We start from the raw sequence: 18,531 nt of genomic DNA, 5'->3' as shown, positions 1-18,531 counted from the left end.
AAGAAAAAGCATAGGTATATTTGGAAAGCATTTGCTGGCATATTCAGTTGCTAGAATGAACAACTCCAGACCATATGCTCTTAAGAACAGCCACAACCGAACGCTTCAGCTAAGTCATTACCTGCGGGGGGCCAGGCTTTTATGTAACCTGTGCAGTGCACCACAACGTAGTGAGGCTCGCCATCTTTTGCCACACCTAAGCCGTTCCTTCAGAAAGAAAAAACAGTCTGATTGTGCTATATATTAAATGGGTAAGGTGAGGCAAGGTTTCTACTTGTATTTAAAAAAAAAAAAAAAAAGCTTCCACAGAACATCTTCAGGGTGAAAAAAGAACAAAGACTTAACATAAATGCAAGAGGTCCAACAACAGGTTGGAATCGAACTTAATTTCAAATTAAAAAGGGACAATAGGCACCAGAGCCCAACAGCACCTCTGTAAAGAACACGTGGTTTTAAATTGACTTCAAACCCAATCTTGGAATAAAGAAAGATTAATCTTCCCAGGATTATCTTCCTGGAGACCGTGGTACTTTGGTTCCTCTACCAGCAGATCTATCTGAACTCTTTTACGAGCTGTACTCATCCAGCCTACACAGGCTCACCACAGCGTGTCCCCACCACTCTGACGACAGAGCTGTAGCTACTTTTGTTCCTAACAACGCAGTGTGCTTGCCTGTAACTTCTGTATTATTTACCTGCAGCGATTCCTCATAAAGCTGAGACGATTTACAGAGACTGGATCCACTGAGCTGTTGCCACACCTGTACCACAGTTAGAAATGCGAGGGGAAAGGCTTTTATCTTGGTCAACAACAAAACAATTTGACAATCTTGAATGAAAGGAAGCACTCTGTAAATGAACCTTTGAATCTCCTCCATGCAAGTGAAAAGCTCTCATTCTACAGACTTCAAGAAGGGAGGTGGCACACAGGGTCAAAACAAGTTGTTACTCGAAACTGGATCTTCTCCAACAGTCTGGAGAGCTATCTTAGCATAGGGCAAAGAAAAATCTCAAGAACTTGACTGTTAGCTAAGCCATGTCCTATCACGTCTATGCCAGAATGAGCCAAAAAAGCTGAAATAAAAGCACGAGGCGGCCAGGGAGCAAGTTCAACTTCAGGCTCAAATGAGATTTTTCCCCAAGGAATCTCTTCATTACCTCATTCGGCAGATGAAAGATCTTCGTGAACCCATACACATCCTCATGGACTGCTGGCCCTCCTTCTTGACAGTCCCCGTCTTTAAATCTAGGATGCGACCTAAAGAAAGCAGAAAAAAAAAAAACCCAGACGCTGTCGCGAGTCCTTTCCCCAACACAGGCACCAGGTAACATATCAGGAAACTAGCAAGACACAAGCATCACCAGGGGTACCTTTAGATGCACTCTCAGGGGGGGCTGCAGGATCCTTGTTAGAAAGGCACCAGGGTTTGGTTCCTTCTACAAAGGGAAGGTTTTAATCCAAGTCCTCTGCAGGCTTTCGCGCCGCCCGGCCCCGCCAGTCCCTTCCCAGGCTGCTTTACCTGTCAGCACGTTCTCCGAGGTAGAGAGCTGCTCCCTCAGCTTGCCCACGTCATCCGGGTGCACCTGGTCGTACAGGGTGCTGCCAAACCATTCAGACTGGGGCTGGTTCAGGACAGGAGTCACAGAATCAGAGACATAGACCACTCTCCCGGTCTCGCAGGACACTATGAACAGAAAGCCATCGGCTGCCTCCAGGATCAGGTGTTTGAGTTCCTGCATTCACAGACAGACGGAGATGCTCTTAGCTCCACAGCCAAGCAGGCGAAGTCCTCTAAGTCCACTCTGGGTGCCCAAATCCCCCCGGCCACAATTTAATTCCTCCCCTCCTCCGACTGCAGTTATTTCCCCCAAAAGCAGCATCAAGCCAAGACCTGGTCAGTGAGAAAGGAAGGCTTGTAGGTGCCGTCAGTGGAGGTATTGCCCGTGCCGCGCAGGGACTTCATGTGAGAGACAGCCATGCGCAGGATGGTGAGCTTGTCTGGTTTGCGGGCCAGGGCACTGCAGGTGGGCACCATATCTGAGAGCTCTGTGATGTAGGCAGTCATCTTGTTCCTTCGCCTACGTTCAATCTCGCTGTGATTTTCCCTACAAAAAGCCAGGGAGGAGAGGAGGAAGACAAAGTTACCAACGGGCCAGAAGCCTCAGCCATTTTCCCCATGTCAACGCTGCCACAAGGCCAGAGTGCAAAACACAGAGATGCAGCGGGGTCATCAGGAGTTAGAAGGACTACAAGCATCTCACATGCTGGGCGTGCACAAAGAAACGCAGGAACAAGCGCAAGGAGGAGAGTCTACAGCTGAACCTTCTTTGCTGTGGACAAGAATCTCGCTTTAAATCACATTGGTTCCCTGGTATCTGGTGAAGGAAACAAGCTAGGCTAAGCTATTTTAGCACAGAAAGAGGTTTCCCCCATCATTTCCACAACGTTCCAGCAAGCTGAAGGATTTCTTCCTTTACTATGGCCTCTGCTCTCAAAGTGGGGTTCACCTTACTCTGCTGAGGAAATCTGGTTTTAAACAGTACTGGTGCAGACAGACTCATCCCAGCCACTGCTGGTCCAAGGAGGAATCAAATCCCTCACCACCATCATCTTTCAGACACCTGTACATCTCCAGTAACCATACAAGGAGGACAGGGCTGCAGGTAAGACTTGGGCAGATGGGTCTCACCTCGCAGTGCTTTTTAGAGAAGCATCTCAGTTACATCAAGAGACTTTCACAATATCATGGCAGGAGGGAAAGCTTTAGAGCAGATATACACTGGATTTCTGTACAGATCAAGGCCAGTGTGGATGGACCACCTATCCGGCACACAGTTTGGTGGTGCACACAGACCTTTAAAAGAGGCACCACGACAAGTAGTGCCCACCTACAGTCCTTAAAGAGGTTCTTCACACGCCTTTTGCACGTCTGCTCACAGGGCACAGTCCCCCAGAGATCAGAATATAGCCTGTTTTATATATATGTATAAAATACAATATATATATAATATAACTCAGTTCTTTTTATCCAGCATGTGTAGTTTAACTGGGTTACTAAAGTGGGTTTTTCAAAACAGAATTTCAAAGCCAGGTTTCCTATACAGAAGGATGGATTAGATGCAAGGAAGAACATGGTGGGAAGTGAAACGAGATGAAAGTGAAGAAACATAAACAGGCAAGTGAATTAGAGAGGATAAATACAGAAATGGAGCATTCATTGCTACCAGGTGCGTGGAATCACTCGGTGACCTTGCTCCTCGCTGCAAGAGACTGATATTCAGGACAAGTAGCGCTTCAACACTCACCTTGAGTTCAGCTTCTCCAAACTCACGTGCTCAAGTGTGCAAATGAAGCTACCTTCGCTACTGGGAAACCACTAGACATTCTCCTCGCCCCACTGCCAAATATTCTTTACTACAGGCTCCTGCATGACAGCAACAACTGACTAGTGGGGAGATAGGAAGGGGTCACTGCCTTCACAGGAGGAGAAATCCCAGGAAAGCGCTGCTGTTTGCTGTACCCGCAGGCCCCGCCTCTCCCATTTCCTTATCTCCTCAAATATTTAAGCTGTGCAATCCGGCAGTTAGGAAAGGCTGTGTTTGGGGGCTATTTTTTTGGTTGTTGTTTTAAAACTAGCCAGCAGGCAACAAACTGACCAGAACTGTGGCATTCGCAGCACCTAGGACACTCTTTTTAGTCCTGTGCATTGCTTAAAAATGAGTCAAGGGTGCAACAGTCCTAAGTAGTTGCAGGGTAAGTTTGCAAGATGGCAAGCCACAAAACAAGCCATTCTTCATGATTTACCAACTCTCAGCTCTGCAGCAGTAACGAGCTGTGGGTGGCAAGCAACACAAACCTTGAGAGATTTAAGCAGTTCTTATTTTGCAGCTGAAAAGAGGGAAGGGTGCATTTAGAGTTGGTGTTTGTCTGCTGCAGAAACACAGTCCTGGCAACACACCACCTCAACCAGCTGCAGCTGCGCACAGACGTTCTCGGGCTACATTTCTGTATGAAAGCCTTGGAAATTACTGCTTCAGTCATTTCAGCCACAGTCCCTCATTAGTTACAAATAGGAACTAAATACAAATACAAATAGGTGGGGGGGTATAAAAATCTTGTTTCAGTAAGTCTAAATCATTGTAATGCACAGGACATCATCTTTCCTGAAGGTTTTAAGGGGCAGGAAAAACCTGAACTAGTAAACTTCTTAAGGTCTGTTTTGAAAATACAACAGCATTCCTGCGACAAAACCTTACCAAGGTGAGAACAGATCACTTGGCAGCTTGATCCAGCACAAGAGAAACTGTATTTAGCACAGGTTAGCAAAGCCACAGCACTCAGTGAAAACAATGGCCCAACCACGCTCTACCCTGAGGCCTTTGACAAACAAATCCTTTTGGGTATTCCCCAAAGACATTCTCACAAGGGGACTAAATGCCTCTCCCTTCCTAATTCCAATTACACAGCAATTTCCAGAAGTCTGTTCAGTTTCAAATCCTCTGCTGCACCAGATGAGGGAAGGGGGGGCGGGGGGAAGGAAGAGAAGGGATGCCTAGAGAAACATTAAGGAAAGGAAATACTCTGCTTGTCCATGCTTGAAATCTACATTCTCCTACCTGGCAAGTCTCTCCTTATCCGCTGAACTCTGTTCATCATCAGACCTAAAAATAAAATCAGCGATCTAAGCTAAAATGGAAAAAGTTTAAAGAAATGAAAAATGGGAAGATGTACTAGGAAACCCAGTCGACAGACACGTCTGTTTTGCAGAGGAGCAACTCCATAAAACAAAGCAGACATTAGTTTGTAACATTACTCATTAAATTGGTGCCTATCTAAGTTGTTTTGAAGTTTTAAGGTGCTTACCAAGACTGTAAAATAGGCAAGGGGTAGCTCTGTTTTACACAGATTAGAAGGTTAATGGCAGAACTGGGAATTAGGGTCCCCGTCACATTACACTACTCTTCCTTTAAAGAAAAAAAAAAATCAATAGCCTCTTTGATAGTATTAACAAATCAGAAGAGTAGATAAAAAAAAAACCCACAAACAGTGCAAGATTCACAGCTAACCATACACATTTTCATACTGTTGCTACATGAACACCATTCAGGATGAACACGGTTGAGATGGCTACACAGTGAACAGCACACAGATGTTACGTACACCATCAACAAAAAGGCACACAGACCCCCCCACCAACCTGCTTTCAGTTTTCAGAGAAGAGGAATCTGCAAACCTTGTTTTAAAGAGGCTGATGATAAGTTTTCCTGCTTGAGGTTTGGCTGCCTTGGGATACAAATAATCCCCCAAAAGCTACCGCCAGGAGAGGAGAAGGTACCGCATGTGTTCAGTAAGGCAGGCATGCAATCTCTCCAAGGCTGAACATCTAAAAGGTAACGGGACTTATGGAGTGCAGGTGGTTTTAGCATTAGTCAGCTGTGGTACCCTTCTGTAACTGGTTCGTAGGATTCCTGTGCACGAAGTTCACCCAGCATATGATATTTAAAAGCACAACAGTATTTATTGCTCTATTATAGCCTTGCATAAGCAGTCACCAGCGTATTGTTTTCCCTTTGCGAGTCTCACCACCTCGACTAAGCTGGAGACACCGCCGAGCAGGAGGATGATGATCAGCGGGGTCAGAGCAGAGAAGGGAGGCAGGCGCAGCACCTTCAGGGCTCCCCTGCTGTTCGCAGAGTGCGCTCTAGGTCCTCTCTCTCACCCTCTGCTCCGAGCCGCCTCTGTTTATCCCCTCGGCAGATTCAGTGGCAGAGTACCAACCAGGCGTTGGTGCACGCGTGGCCAGCGCATGCAGCAAGGCTGCCAAGTACGTGCCCCGCTGGCTAACGGCAGTTCCCGGATAGCAGCAACATCCTGCTCCATAACACCCCTCCTAGCTCCCCTCTCCGAGATAACAACCCTCCTAGCTCCCCTCTCCAAGGTCACGTTCTCACAGCTGTATGCAGCTTGCAATTTCCCACAGTGACCCTACACGGACCATCACTGAGATCCCTCACACACCTTCCACTTCAAACAGCTTTTAGTACAGTACTTAAAAATATTTGGTTATGTTCACTTCCATGCTCTGTTTCGCCTCACATCATCAGAGGAGGGAAGAGTGTACTGGAAAACGAGAGCTGCGAGAGCTGCGAGGAGCACAATATGAGGAACCCCGGAAAACAGATCCGAGAGCTAAGGGCAGGCCAAGGAGCAGAGATGCAGAGGAGAGCTGTGCCGTGCTTTTCTTACAGCTGCTTTCGGGGCATCAGCACGCTAACACCACTGGTGACTTTGTCACTGCTCTCCTCCTTCCTCGCCCACCACATGCGTATTAACCACAGTGACCAAAGGCCACACCACAACAGCAGTCGCGGGGAGCCAAGACCCAACTCCAGGCACCGCACTGCACAGTTAGGCAGCAGAATTTTTAAGCCGAAGGACCATGAAGCTGTTCAGCACTGCAGTGCTTGCCTACACCACGTGCTTTTTTGGTATTTTCCATTATCTTAGCACTTAAATGTACTATCAGTCTGCTGTACCTTAAGTTCCCAGAGCTTATGACTTGCACTAGGGAACAAAGTTATTTGATTGGGGCTGGCAAACACCTTTCTAATGTGCTTGACTTCAGAACCTCAGCTCAGAAGTCCCTGTTAGCCCCTTGGCAGATAACGGCGTGACTGTGACCTGAAATTTTGGCTTTGCAATTTTTTTCTTGCTTCTCTGCATTCAGACTCTGGCCCAGGTTCATAGCTCTGGCTGAAACATTACGGAACAGACGCTTTGCAAAGCCTTTATTTCTGGACCACCAGTTGCAGTGCATGACCTCAGAGAAATGCCCCTGCACCCACCACCATTCCTGGCTCACCCTGATCTGCCCTGCTCACCCTTGGACTCCTCCACACAACACGCTGGGGAGTCCTTACCCCAGTGTGACTGAGGAATCACTTAAATTTTAACTCCAATTTTGGGAATTTCTGAAGTCAGGCCTCTCCTTAAGACAAGCCACTAAGCACAGTGTCTTGGCCGTTATTCTGTATTTGCTCACTTTTCTTCTTAGCAAGACACATGATGTGCCTTTGCGCTGTGGAATTCACAGCACTCTGAACATACAAAGAAAGAACCTTACTTGGACAAAAACATTACACAGCAACACAAAATAATTTCATTAAATATTTAAATTGAGTTCCATGGGCTTCAGAAAACTGTAAAAATCCACGAGGTCAGTCCCAGTACTAGATGGTACAGAGCTACTCTCAAGACACCAACAAATTGGAGCCAAAATATTGCCTGTAGTGTTACTGTACACCCTGATCTCTAGGAAATCTGTCACTGATAGAGAAAGCTTCTGCCTAACTCCCCCAAAAAACATACAAACCACAACACTTGCCAGGAAACCTCGTTCAAGTAAAACTTGAACTAAGCATGAAACTTGCCTCTCTGCAAGTTTCTTGAGCAGGAGAAAAGAAAGAGAGTCCAAGGCACCAGCCGAAAGAGATACTGAAAAAGAGGAACATCATTTCACCACACTCATACCGAATTAGTCCAAGAAAACAAGGAAAATGTCTGGATCCTTTGGTGCACCTTCCTTCAAAGAGAGAAAAATCTAACACAGAAGGGTGCTGCAGGACCTCTCGTACATTAAGGTGGTTTGGCACCAAAAGCCTCAAGAACTGCATCACTGCAGATTCTTACCTGGCAAATCTCTCTTTATCATTTGGCATCGGGTCATCATCGCACCTAGAAGGGGGAGAAGAAGACGACTTCTTGAAGGGTTTACACTTCTTTCTTTCCCAAAGACACAGAGAACAAGGTTTAATAAATCACACAAAAAGACCCTGGTGTTAAAAAGACAAACTGCTGTGCATAGACAAGCCAGAACCATACTCTTCATTTTCCCGGTTAAAAGACTACAGTTTAATTATTTTATCACCTTGATGATGTTCTCCACATCACATTCATATCAAGGACAGAGGCGTCACACCCAGTAACTTAAGCACAATCACAAAGAAATAGGTTAAATTGCACTTGGAAGATACGGTTCCAACCCTTCTGCGTTCCATATGGATCAGGAGAGGAGACTTGCAACCGCGCCAACTCCTCGGGAGTGAGGCTGTCTCTGTAACTGAAGCAACCGAAGCACCCTCACAACAGATGAGGATTAAGTAACGCGTGTCTGAGGCACTAACAAAAGCTCAGCGTCCCACTGTTGTGCCGATAAAGTTATTTGGCAGAAGATTCTTCTCTGCAATAAATGGGGGCACAGCCAGCAGCAGTGCTCCTAGAACAACCAGCGGACTGCCGAGAGCATTTGTGGAAACTACTTAATCTTTTGAGATGCTGGTATCAAACACAGCAACATCATGACAGAGTTCTGCAACACCGCCTCAACCCAGGGCTCGCGAGGCTTGCTTCTTCAGCTGATCTCCTCTTGCTGCGGGGCTGGCCAAGGGATACTCGAGGCGGAGATCGCATCCAAACCAGTAACGGGATCCCCTCCCAGCCACGGCCCCGTCTGCGGACTCACAGACCCCATGTTGCACAGCAGCTTTGCTTTGGCATCAACTGCAAAGATGGAGGAATACTGCTGACTAGGAGAAAGGGAAGAGCTTAGGGAAGTGGAGCACTGCCTCCTTCAGACTCCTCCCACTTCCCTCTGCGCTGCTGGAGAGGAAAAGGCACACGAGCAGCAAGCTCCTGCTCTGGGGGGAATGCACAGACACCCCTAGACCACACAACAAACTCCCAGGTGCTATGCTCTCCCTCACCTGAGGAATTTACTGTTCCCTTCTCCATCATCATCAAAATCAAGCCTGAAAAACAGAAGCAAGAAGTCAATTACTAACCAAGCAGTTTATCCTTTACAAGTTGCTTTTCCATCTGTCCCTACAAGGATGCAGACGATTCTTGAAAGGAAGATTTAAGTAATCCCAGGGGCTAACGTGAAACAACCCACAAAGTTTTAAACCAGGCTATCCAAAACAGAGCAAGGAAACAGTTCAAAAGAGGCAAAGTCCACTTGGAGCACCCACTGCATCACAACCTCCTGCTCCAAAAGCTCTGGATCTCCCAACAGCGACGTGAAGCCCACCAGGCTGCCACAACCGCTCAAGGGACCGATCAACAGCTTACAAGTGGAGCACTCCCAACTCAAAAGCTTGGATCGGTGGCATTTAGGAAAGAAAGAAAGAAAGAAAGAAAAAAAAAAAAGAAAAAAAAAGAGGAGGGCAAAATACTTGAAGAGTTAAAGTTCAGTCTGGTGATCTGCATAGTTAGCGTCCTTAGTTCAACAGCAGACAACGTCACTGTGTTTGCTGTAACAGGGTAAAAAAAACATTTCTAACAAGCCTATGTGGGAGGACAGAGGAAAAGCTTTTCACTGTGCTTCCTTTCAGGATGGAAAACTGGCGTGTAGGTGCAGCACGGTGTTTGTAAATGAAGCGCGAGGAACAAGTAGCAGACAGCGTGGGAGGAGCTGCAGGGGAGTGGGAGCATCAGCAAATGGAGGTGAAGGTACGAGCTGGAGTGACTGGGGCAGGGCAGGGCGAGATTTTAAGTAACTTGGAAAATTAAGAGGAAATTTCTTGTGCCCGAAATTTTAAGAGCAGCCACTCAGTATCCTTTTAATTTGCAGAGGCATTTCTAGCAAACAAAAAGCCTACCACAAGCACATTGCAGCTTCCCCCCACCCTCTCCCAGAGGGGGCACAGCTGCGAAGGTTTGAGTAAGGCCCTGACGTTCACATTCTCTACCTCTCTTCCAGCAACTGGCTTGTCTCACTGCTTCAGAGACTCCCGCTTCACGCTGTCCTTGGGGAGCAACCCTCTTCTCCTGTGAGGTGCAACTCAACCTTTTAATCCCCTCTTTTTATACATCATACAGAACCTGGCTTTAATAGATATGAGCACTACAAAGTAAAAGGACTGGATCCAGAGCTCCTGAAGGAACTGGGCAGCTCTGCTTAGAAGCAGACAAGTTTCCTCACCGCAAGGCTGACCACTCCTTCCTCAAAAATACGCTTCACCCACACACCTCCCTCAAAAAAAAGTAGAAACCACAGCCACACAGAGCACACGCTCACCCGGGACGTCTCTTGCTGGCTCTCTGAACAATGGCTCCTCCAGCCTGCGCACCCGGTCCAGGGTTCCCAGAGCTGACGGCTGCACCCAGAGAAGAAACATCTGATGCCATTTCTAAACAGGAGAGAGAAAAAAGAAAATAAACCAGTATTACGTCAAATCCCCCTCTAGTTTAGAGCGTGGACTGTTCTCCACAGACAGCTCCCATTAAGAGTCACTGTGTTGCAGCATCTGATGCTGACAGATTTTGCGCAATGTGTGTTCTTTCATCTACCGTCTCTCCAGAGCCCCCGCTAAGGGTTCATTTCAAGCTTCGAGCGCACGCTGTTTTCATAAGCTCAGAAGCTTAGATCGCTAAACTCTAAAGATGTGGGCTCCTTTTTAGAGAGAGGAGGAGCCTGCTGTGATCTGGGTAAGGGCTGAACCCCTTCTCAGATGCCAGCTGCAGGTGTACATAGAGGGGGAGGAGAAGAGTTGTGAGTTTGCCTAATAACATTAACGCCACCTCTCGAAGAGGGTTTATTTCCCAAGCTAAGAGACAAAGAATTAACCAAGACCCATCTTGAAAACCATGATCTTTCAGACAATCATTTCCATTCTTTGGCACTACCAACCCGTGGGCACCACGGGCATGATTACCAGTCTCTGCCTACGCTCCTCCGCAACTGGCCGCACACCCGGAACAAAAGAACATCGGTTCTTCCCCAAAACGACGCGCTACCTCCGTTAAACACAATAGCAGTCCTGCCTGGAGCTAAAAACCTTGTGTTTTACACACAGAAAAGTTGCATAAGCAGTAGGAAACCTCACTAATGCTTTCTAAGAGATGACATAACCAGGTAATGCTCTCAAGTGTGGAACTGGTGAGCCTTCAGAGATCATGCCACCCAATAATCCAGTACTGCTTCTACAAGGAGGTTCTACATAGATAAAACATTTGAGAAAATAATAATAATAATAAAAAATCTACATTGAGATGTGAAACTAAGCCCCTTTTGGTATACGGGAAGGAAAGAAGCGGAGAACTCGAATGTGCTGCCCTCACAAGTCGGACAGCAGGCCCAAGCCTGCTGGGCATTACGGGTTTTTCCCCCCAATAAAAGCAAATAGCCTCGGCTCTACGCAATCCCACACACCCTGAACCATCTCCCTGGCCGCGCGGGCAGGTTGGGCTCTGAACCCCTGCCCACAACCCGGCAGCACGGACGCCCCCTCTTCTCCTCCCCACACGCCTCACCAGCAGCTCCCAGCCCTCACCAACACCAGCAGGGAATTCTCACCCCCCGCAACCGAGACACCGTGACTGAAAGCAGCGTTTGATAGCAGACATCGAGCTTTACTTCTCCCATCTTTTCCCTATTCCCAGTTGTTCAGGAGCACACATAACAGGCTCTGTAGTTGTTCAAGGCTTGTTCGGCATGGCTTAAACCGAAACCATGTTGTAACTGCCACGAAAGCTGCATTCAATGTTCTTCCACGTTAACAGAGTCCAATTTGCACCAGAACCAGATTTTTTAAAGCAAGTTATAAGGCATTATTTCACATTTCTGAAATAAGCCAGCTCTGTACTCACTTTAACGGTTCTGGTTTTAAGTTTGTTGCTAGACTGCAACCAAAACAGAGGCTCCAGTCAGAGGATCTCCACCGCAGTCTTTGCAAACTGAGTGCACAGAGTGCCTTGAAAGTCGAAAAACCACTTCTGCTTTATCAAAGTGGAGTGGACTAAAAAAAAACCCCAATACACGCAAAAAAGCGCCTATTGCTGGGGTTCCCAAACCACAGCAAAGCGGCACACTGACAGAGAGCTGCTTACGGATGAAACGCTGCCAGAATTGGTGGGGCAAAGCAAAGAACTGAAGTCAGGCTTAACAAATCGGGGCTTACACTGTGAGGCCATCAAACCTCAGCTTAGCCAAGACCACGAGGATATTGCTGGAGAAGTAAAGGAGAGCCATACTACAGCGAGCTTCTGTGCAGCAGTGTCCATTTTTACTTCTCACCTCATCAGAGAAAATACAACCTTTTGTATACCCCACAGGAGGAAAGGAAAGAAAAAAAATATTTATTTTCAACATGGTAGATACCTCTGGGTTTAACAAGTGTTTTACAGTTCTTGAAGTCTGATTTCAACCCAACAGCAGTTTAATCTAAGCAGGGCTTCCAGAGTTGGACAGTGGCTCGCTCATAGCTAAAGGCAGAGCCGTGCAACAGCCCAGCCACCCCTGCAGCGTGGCTGGACCATGGCAGCTGGCTGACAGCAACAGCTCTAGCTCTCCAGAAATACGCTCCAAAACTTCTGGTATTTCTTAAAAAAAAAAAAAAAAAACAACTAACTAAAAAAAAACCCAACCAAAAAACCCCACCCTTTTACCACAGTAATATTGCTAGCCTCTGTTAATGATCGATTTGTTTTCCTCTGAGCAGCCAGCATTGCTGCCGGTTTCTTCCTCACTAGTCCACAGTGTTCCGCAGAGGTGACCAAAATATGGAATAAGCATCCAGCTCAGCGCTTGGCGGTTGAAGGGGCCAATAACAACAGTCCCAACCAACAGCACGAGCGAGCACACCCCATTTCAACACTAACTACAGCACCAAAACACAAGGATTCCTCTAAAGTTTTTTTAAAAAAAAAAAAAAGTGAGAGCAGAGAATCAGGTATGGAACCAGACTTTTAAAAGACAGAAGGCTGCTGGAGGGTAATGTATGTGAATCCATAAGGTCTCTGCCAGGAAGCCGGTTCCTGTGCGATAAAGTCAAGTCAGCTGATGAGATGCACTCAAAAATAAACGGAGGTTTGGCCTCCCTCACTCTTCATGCTCCGCGCTGGGACCACAGACCCTCCCCGTCTCCTCTCTGCTCGACTTTGGATCGCTTGGACACCTCCGTGCCCCTTCCATTCTCCCTAAGGGAAGTCCCAAGGCGCAGAAAGCACTAATATCAGAGGGCTTTGTTTAGTGGAACACGGCCCCAGGTGCCAGTGAACCAGCCTAGAAGGTTTATTCCTTTTCCCAGGGAGCCCGTGGCTGCTCAACACACGCATTGAAGCACCATGGTCTGAAAAGAAATAAAGTTTCTGGAGCACACCAGGTATTAATTTTATTAAGGAGAGATGAATTTCTGCTTTAGGGCACGGGAAGGAAGTGACACTGCGCTGTTCCTCTGCAAATCAACTTTTAAACAGGATTGAGGGGGAGGGAGGGCGGCTTTGGTTGTTGTTGAAAGCCTCATCCAAGCCTCTGCTATTTCCAGGGAGCCCACTGCGTGGGCCAGCACCGTGCGGTGAAACCGCTTTACCTCGCGCTTCAATTTCCTACCTGGAAACACTTTCCCCTCATGGTACAACGTGCCCTCTCACAAGTGGAAGAGAATAAGATACCTTGTGATTTGGTAGTGTAAATTAGGAATAACTTGCTCTGCATGCAGAGGGAGAGCATCAAAATGGTTGTGTACTCCTTCACGTCACTTGTCGGCCTCTCCTCCACATCCCCACCCCAAAAACAGGGAGGGCGTGGGGCAGGCGGATGGGGTGGGAAGAGGTCAAGCGTTTTCACCCTTGATAATTTCTAGGAAACTCACAGAAATGCAAAGCTTCCTTTCAAAACCCCCAAAGACCCAGCTAATGGAGTCAACCGATTCTAAGAAAATCTGGTACATCATATCCTATGAAGCACCAGTTTCCCAACTTAAAACTACAGTCACCGGGAAAGCTGCTGATCCGTCGTTCAAAGCAGTGATGAGCGGTTCCCAGACATCAGGATGCTCAGCTCTGGCTGAACATATCGATATCCAAAACCATGAGAACAATTTTCAGCTGCTCCAAAACAACAAAAGAGGCAACAGAGATATTCCTTTGAAACAATCTTCCACAAAAATCGCACGTGTCACCAGAAGTCCCAGTCGACCTTTCTCAAAAGGCAGGGTGTGTTTCGTGAAGTCACTGCTGCAACAAGCAGCGTCCTCGACAGGTCTCTGTTCCAGCCCTTTCCAGAATCAATCCCTGCTTGCCTTCTCCACATGTTACATCTAATTAAGGCCAGAAAGATAAGCAGAGGCAGCACAGGAAAACTATGGATCCTCATTTGTAACTGAGCATAAATCCGCAAGCACAACCACAATTCAGCCAGCAGTCCGACCCCGAATAGGAAAGGCTGGAAGATCGCTACGGGAATACCATCTCCAGAGCCAGACTTCCAGCCCAGCTCTCCTGGGAAGGGCTCTGTCGCAGCTACTGGCATCTCAACAGTGAAAAAGCTTCAGAAATAAGTCACAGAGGACGTTCAAAGCTGTGATTTACGAGATGGGCCTGCTATAGCTCTTAAATGCATTTTTTCTGTACAACTTTCTGTACAAGGCTTTGGTTTGAAGAGCGCATGTGGCTTTGTATTTGCAAACTGTCTCACTTTCTGTGTCTCAGGTACACTAAAGAAATTTATTTTTTAAGTAGGTGAGGGGTTTTTTTTTGGGTTTGAACTTCCCATGCAATGCCAGCTCAGTGCTTTCATCCCCATAGGAACCTTCTCCAAGAAGCATTACAGAAATCAACTAAAAAACAAACAAACAAAACAAATCCCAAAAAACAACACAGCACATAGAAAAGAATGCATTTTCAAGCGTTTGAAATCACACATTCATTAAAGTAAATGTTTGAAGTTAAGCTGATCAAATATATATTTATCCAGCCAGCTCTAAAAGTGTCTTAATAATCCAAGTTAACATTAAAACCTGTGAAGTAATGCAAGGAAGGCAAGCCACTTTTTTTTTTAATCCCTCCTCACACTTCCTCACGGTTAGCGGATACTACCCTCTTTTCACTCCTGCCCAGGAGAGTTTAACAACATAAAACCTGCTTACATTGGCACAACTGAAAGCTTTCAGCCTAGCACTCTTCGCAATTTAAGTCTTTTTTTCAGTTAAATAAGTCCAGTAAACTGTGCGGTGCCTCACCTAACCCTTGGAAAGACAAGGGAACAGAAAGGTTTTGCGGATTTCTCTTTCAGCGAGTTCATCTGTAAACAGAGCAGTGCTTTATGCGCCCCTCTCACAGGTTTCTGAGGCGACCTGCTTCAGCTGCACAGCATTTCAAGGAAGGACAGAAGGCCCAGGATGGCACGACACTGAACACAAGCTGCAGTTGGAACACTCAAAATAAGTTCTGACCTGGTTTTGTGGGCAGTTTCCCCATCTTTCATCACAGCCTGCTCAAGCTGTGAGGACACTCAGCATATCTGGGGGCATTATCCAGTATTCACCGGAACCCCGCTGCCTATTTTTCAACATCAAGGAAGAGAGGACTCAGCTTGCAGAGAAGAATTTTCCCAAGTAATTTATTTTACTAATAATCTCTACGTATATAACGCCTACGCAGATTGTATTTTCGCCCCTCAGTTTAAAAGGGCCGAGCTAAGTCTGTCAGCCTGCCCGTAGTTACACATATTAAACACAGATGCTGAAAGTTCTCTCTCTTTTCATTGTAAATTTGTTTAAAACTTTCCTGTTATGCAAAATATCACGCAGCTCCAAAGACTACACTCCCATAAACACTGTGCAATACACTTACGTCTAAAGCCACCAGTACCTTCCTTTCTCATTCACTGGATTCTTACAGCACTGGCTCACAACACACATTTTCCATTCTTACCCCAAAAAATAGCATTTTTTTTTTTTTTTTGCTTCACATTTAGCAACACATCCTTTGTCCGCCAAACTGTGAAACCTTGTTCTCACACGACGCTGGCAGAAGAAGTGAACTTCCTGATCAAGCCCACATCACCACCAACACACATGGCTAAGATTTTACTACTTGGAATTGGAATAACCTCAGTGTTTCACGGGGATCACCGTGAGCCAAAAGCGTATTTTGCTGTAGGACGGGATCACAGGTTTGACAGTTTCCGTTTCAGATATGTTTTTGCTAAGCTGAAGCAAGAATTCTTCTTTTCTCTAACACACCATCTCTAACTTCTGATTGCTGAAGAATTTCAGATCATTACGTGAAACCACAACTGCACGTTTCCAGATGCCAGTTCTGTACCCTTGCCTCAGAATCACCGTAGACAAGTGACCCAACATGTTTTCTCAGTATGTAAAGCCACAAAAGCTTCCTATATCCTTAAAATGAAAAAAAAAAAAAAAATCATCCTTTAGAAGTTACACTGAACAGTCCTCGATAAACCTGAACATATCACATGACTCAAGACCTCACCAGCCTCAAGCCACAAGCAAGAATAGTCAGAAACCACAAACCAAGGAAAAAAAAAAAAACCAAACAAAAAAAAAAACACACACAAAAAACCCACAGCAGCTCAAATTCTGATCTCAGTCACCACACTGCAAATCCATTACAACTTCACAGACATGAGTTTAGTCCAGATCCATACTAAGTACAGAAGAATTTAGCCAGAAATCTGATAAAGCCCGAAAGATTCGATTTTATTCAGCAAGCATCAGATATCACCAACTTCCAGCTTCCTCCAAACAGGGAGTCATCCCTTGGTTATCAACCTGACAGAGGAAAATTGAAAAAATGTTCTGCTTTCTGCTGACAGGCAGGTTTTGCACCAGCTCCTAAGCTCCTCAGTTCAAAAAAGAGGTGGAGGGGAGATTTATAAAAATCATTTTCAAAAGAGCACATCAGGTTTTGTCTGTTGCTAATTAAGAAGACCACAAGGAAACATACAGCAAAAGAAAAAAAAAAATAAAATAAAAGGTCTCAGAAACAACATAAACCACTGAGGACAGCCAACGCAAGCGAGCCCCACCAGTGCTTGCTGCCTCCTGGGAGGAGGATGATGAAAACCAGACCCTGGAGCAGGCATGTGCAGGGCCCACGCCAACCCTGGAAGCTCCGGGAGCGGAGTGGAGCACGAACACCTTCCTGCTCCGCTCAAGGAGCTCACACATCGCCTCCTTCCCCGCCTCCAGCCTGCCTTCTCTCCACACCGACCTGCCGCTCAGTTAAGTGCCTCCTGCAAAACTTTCTGCCATCTGACAACGACGCTGCTCCTCCAGACCCTCCCAGGACGGCCCGAGCCGGGTCACTCAGCACCCCTTCCCCCGCGCTGACTGCCTCATTCCTTCTCACGGGTGCCCCCCACCACCCCATTCCACCCCTTCCCCACCCCATTCCATCCCCCAACCATCCTGACCCAACCCTCGGCCCCCTCCGCTCACCCCCAAACCCTCCAGCCTCCAGCTATCACCCCCTCGCCTGGCCGCCCAAGGGCTCTTCCCCCGCCCAAGCCCCCCCAACCCCATCGACCCAGCTCCTCCAAAGCCCCCCGGCCCAGCTGACACCTTCCACCCACCCTAGAACTCCTGCAGCTCGCTCCAGGCTTCCTCCACCAGCTCCTTGGCCCGGCACAACCCCTACTACCGGTTCCACCAACCCAACCGCCCCGCCCAACCACCCACCGCGGCCCTCAGCAGCCCCCTGTCCGCCCCAGGGCCCCTCCAGGCCCCCCGAACCTGGCCCCCCAGCAGCCTCCCCACGACCCCCCGCAGGCCGGGCGCTCTCCCCGAAGACCCAGATGCCCCTGCTCACCTGGGTTGGCGGCGGTGGCTGCCATGGCCGGCACGGCAAGGGGCGGCCAACCGCCCCCCTCCTCCTCCTCCTCCTCCTCCTGACCGCCGCTGCCAAGATGGCGACACAGGAAAACCCTCCGCGCAGCCTAACCTGCCCGCCGGGAGGGGCGTGGCGAGGACGGGGAGCGGCGCGCCTATTGGTTCAGCCAGGGGGGCGGGGGACGGAGCGAGGGCGCCCGACGGCACGGCCAGCAGGGTAGGGTGAGCGCGGCTATGCCCCGCCCCTAGCACGAGTGGGCGTGTCTCCGGGGAGGGGGCGTGGCCACGGCGGAGGTGTGTGGGGAGGGAGGCGCGCGTGGGGCGAGGTAAGGGTCGGGTTGGATGACGTCACGGGGTTTTTTTTGGGTTTTTTTTGTCAGAGGGCAGGAATCGGAGTTACGGTTGGGACCGGGATTGGGCCTGGGATTGGAACTGAGGCTGGGACTGGGACTGGGATTAGAACTGAGGCTGGGACTGGGACTGGGATTGGGACTGGGATTAGAACTGAGGCTGGGGTTGGGACTGGGATTGGAACTGAGGCTGGGGTTGGGACTGGGATTGGAACTGAGGCTGGGGTTGGGACTGGGATTAGAACTGAGGCTGGGGTTGGGCCTGGGATTGGGACTGCTTGGGGCAGCGCGCCTGAGGGCCAGCCGCACGGAGAACGGGACGCTGTGGCCGGTAGTTGACCTGGATGAGGGCTTCGCCGTGGCCTTCGTGGTGCTCATGTGCCTCTTCCTCCTGGCCCTCCCCTCACCACGCTGTGCTCCCAGGCACCCCAGAGCCCCCCAGGGCCCCCCAGCCCTGCAGGGCCTCCAGCCCCCCAGCACCACGGAGCCTCCAGCACCCTCAGAGCTGCCCACCACCCCCCAGCACCCTCAGAGCTGCCCACCACCC

At 48.2% G+C, this 18,531-nt stretch overlaps 1 protein-coding gene across 13 annotated transcripts in view; it reads right to left on the bottom strand.

Moving 5' to 3' along the window:
- Positions 1-17,732, bottom strand: part of ARNT (aryl hydrocarbon receptor nuclear translocator) — a 28,116-nt gene extending 10,384 nt beyond the window's left edge. For 4 of the 13 annotated variants that reach the window (XM_086768590.1, XM_086768591.1, XM_086768594.1 and 1 more), the window contains exons 1-11: positions 17,615-17,732; positions 10,077-10,188; positions 8,764-8,808; positions 7,691-7,735; positions 4,618-4,662; positions 1,893-2,106; positions 1,521-1,734; positions 1,372-1,437; positions 1,159-1,258; positions 696-761; positions 122-207 (exon numbers count right to left, since the gene is read on the bottom strand). In XM_086768590.1, the coding sequence (XP_086624716.1) occupies positions 122-207; positions 696-761; positions 1,159-1,258; positions 1,372-1,437; positions 1,521-1,734; positions 1,893-2,106; positions 4,618-4,662; positions 7,691-7,735; positions 8,764-8,808; positions 10,077-10,188; positions 17,615-17,639 (1,018 nt within the window). In that variant the 5' untranslated portion in view covers positions 17,640-17,732. The remainder of the gene's footprint in view (positions 1-121; positions 208-695; positions 762-1,158; positions 1,259-1,371; positions 1,438-1,520; positions 1,735-1,892; positions 2,107-4,617; positions 4,663-7,690; positions 7,736-8,763; positions 8,809-10,076; positions 10,189-17,614) is intronic. The other 9 variants (XM_086768595.1, XM_086768602.1, XM_086768599.1 and 6 more) reach the window with 7 other exon arrangements.
- Positions 17,733-18,531: the final 799 nt, after the last annotated feature.

This window comes from Chlamydotis macqueenii, chromosome 28, assembly GCF_036417535.1.
Source record: "Chlamydotis macqueenii isolate bChlMac1 chromosome 28, bChlMac1.mat, whole genome shotgun sequence".
Taxonomy (NCBI): domain Eukaryota; kingdom Metazoa; phylum Chordata; class Aves; order Otidiformes; family Otididae; genus Chlamydotis; species Chlamydotis macqueenii.
Note: the sequence above shows the minus strand (reverse complement) of the source record. Positions and strands in the feature narration are given on the sequence as shown.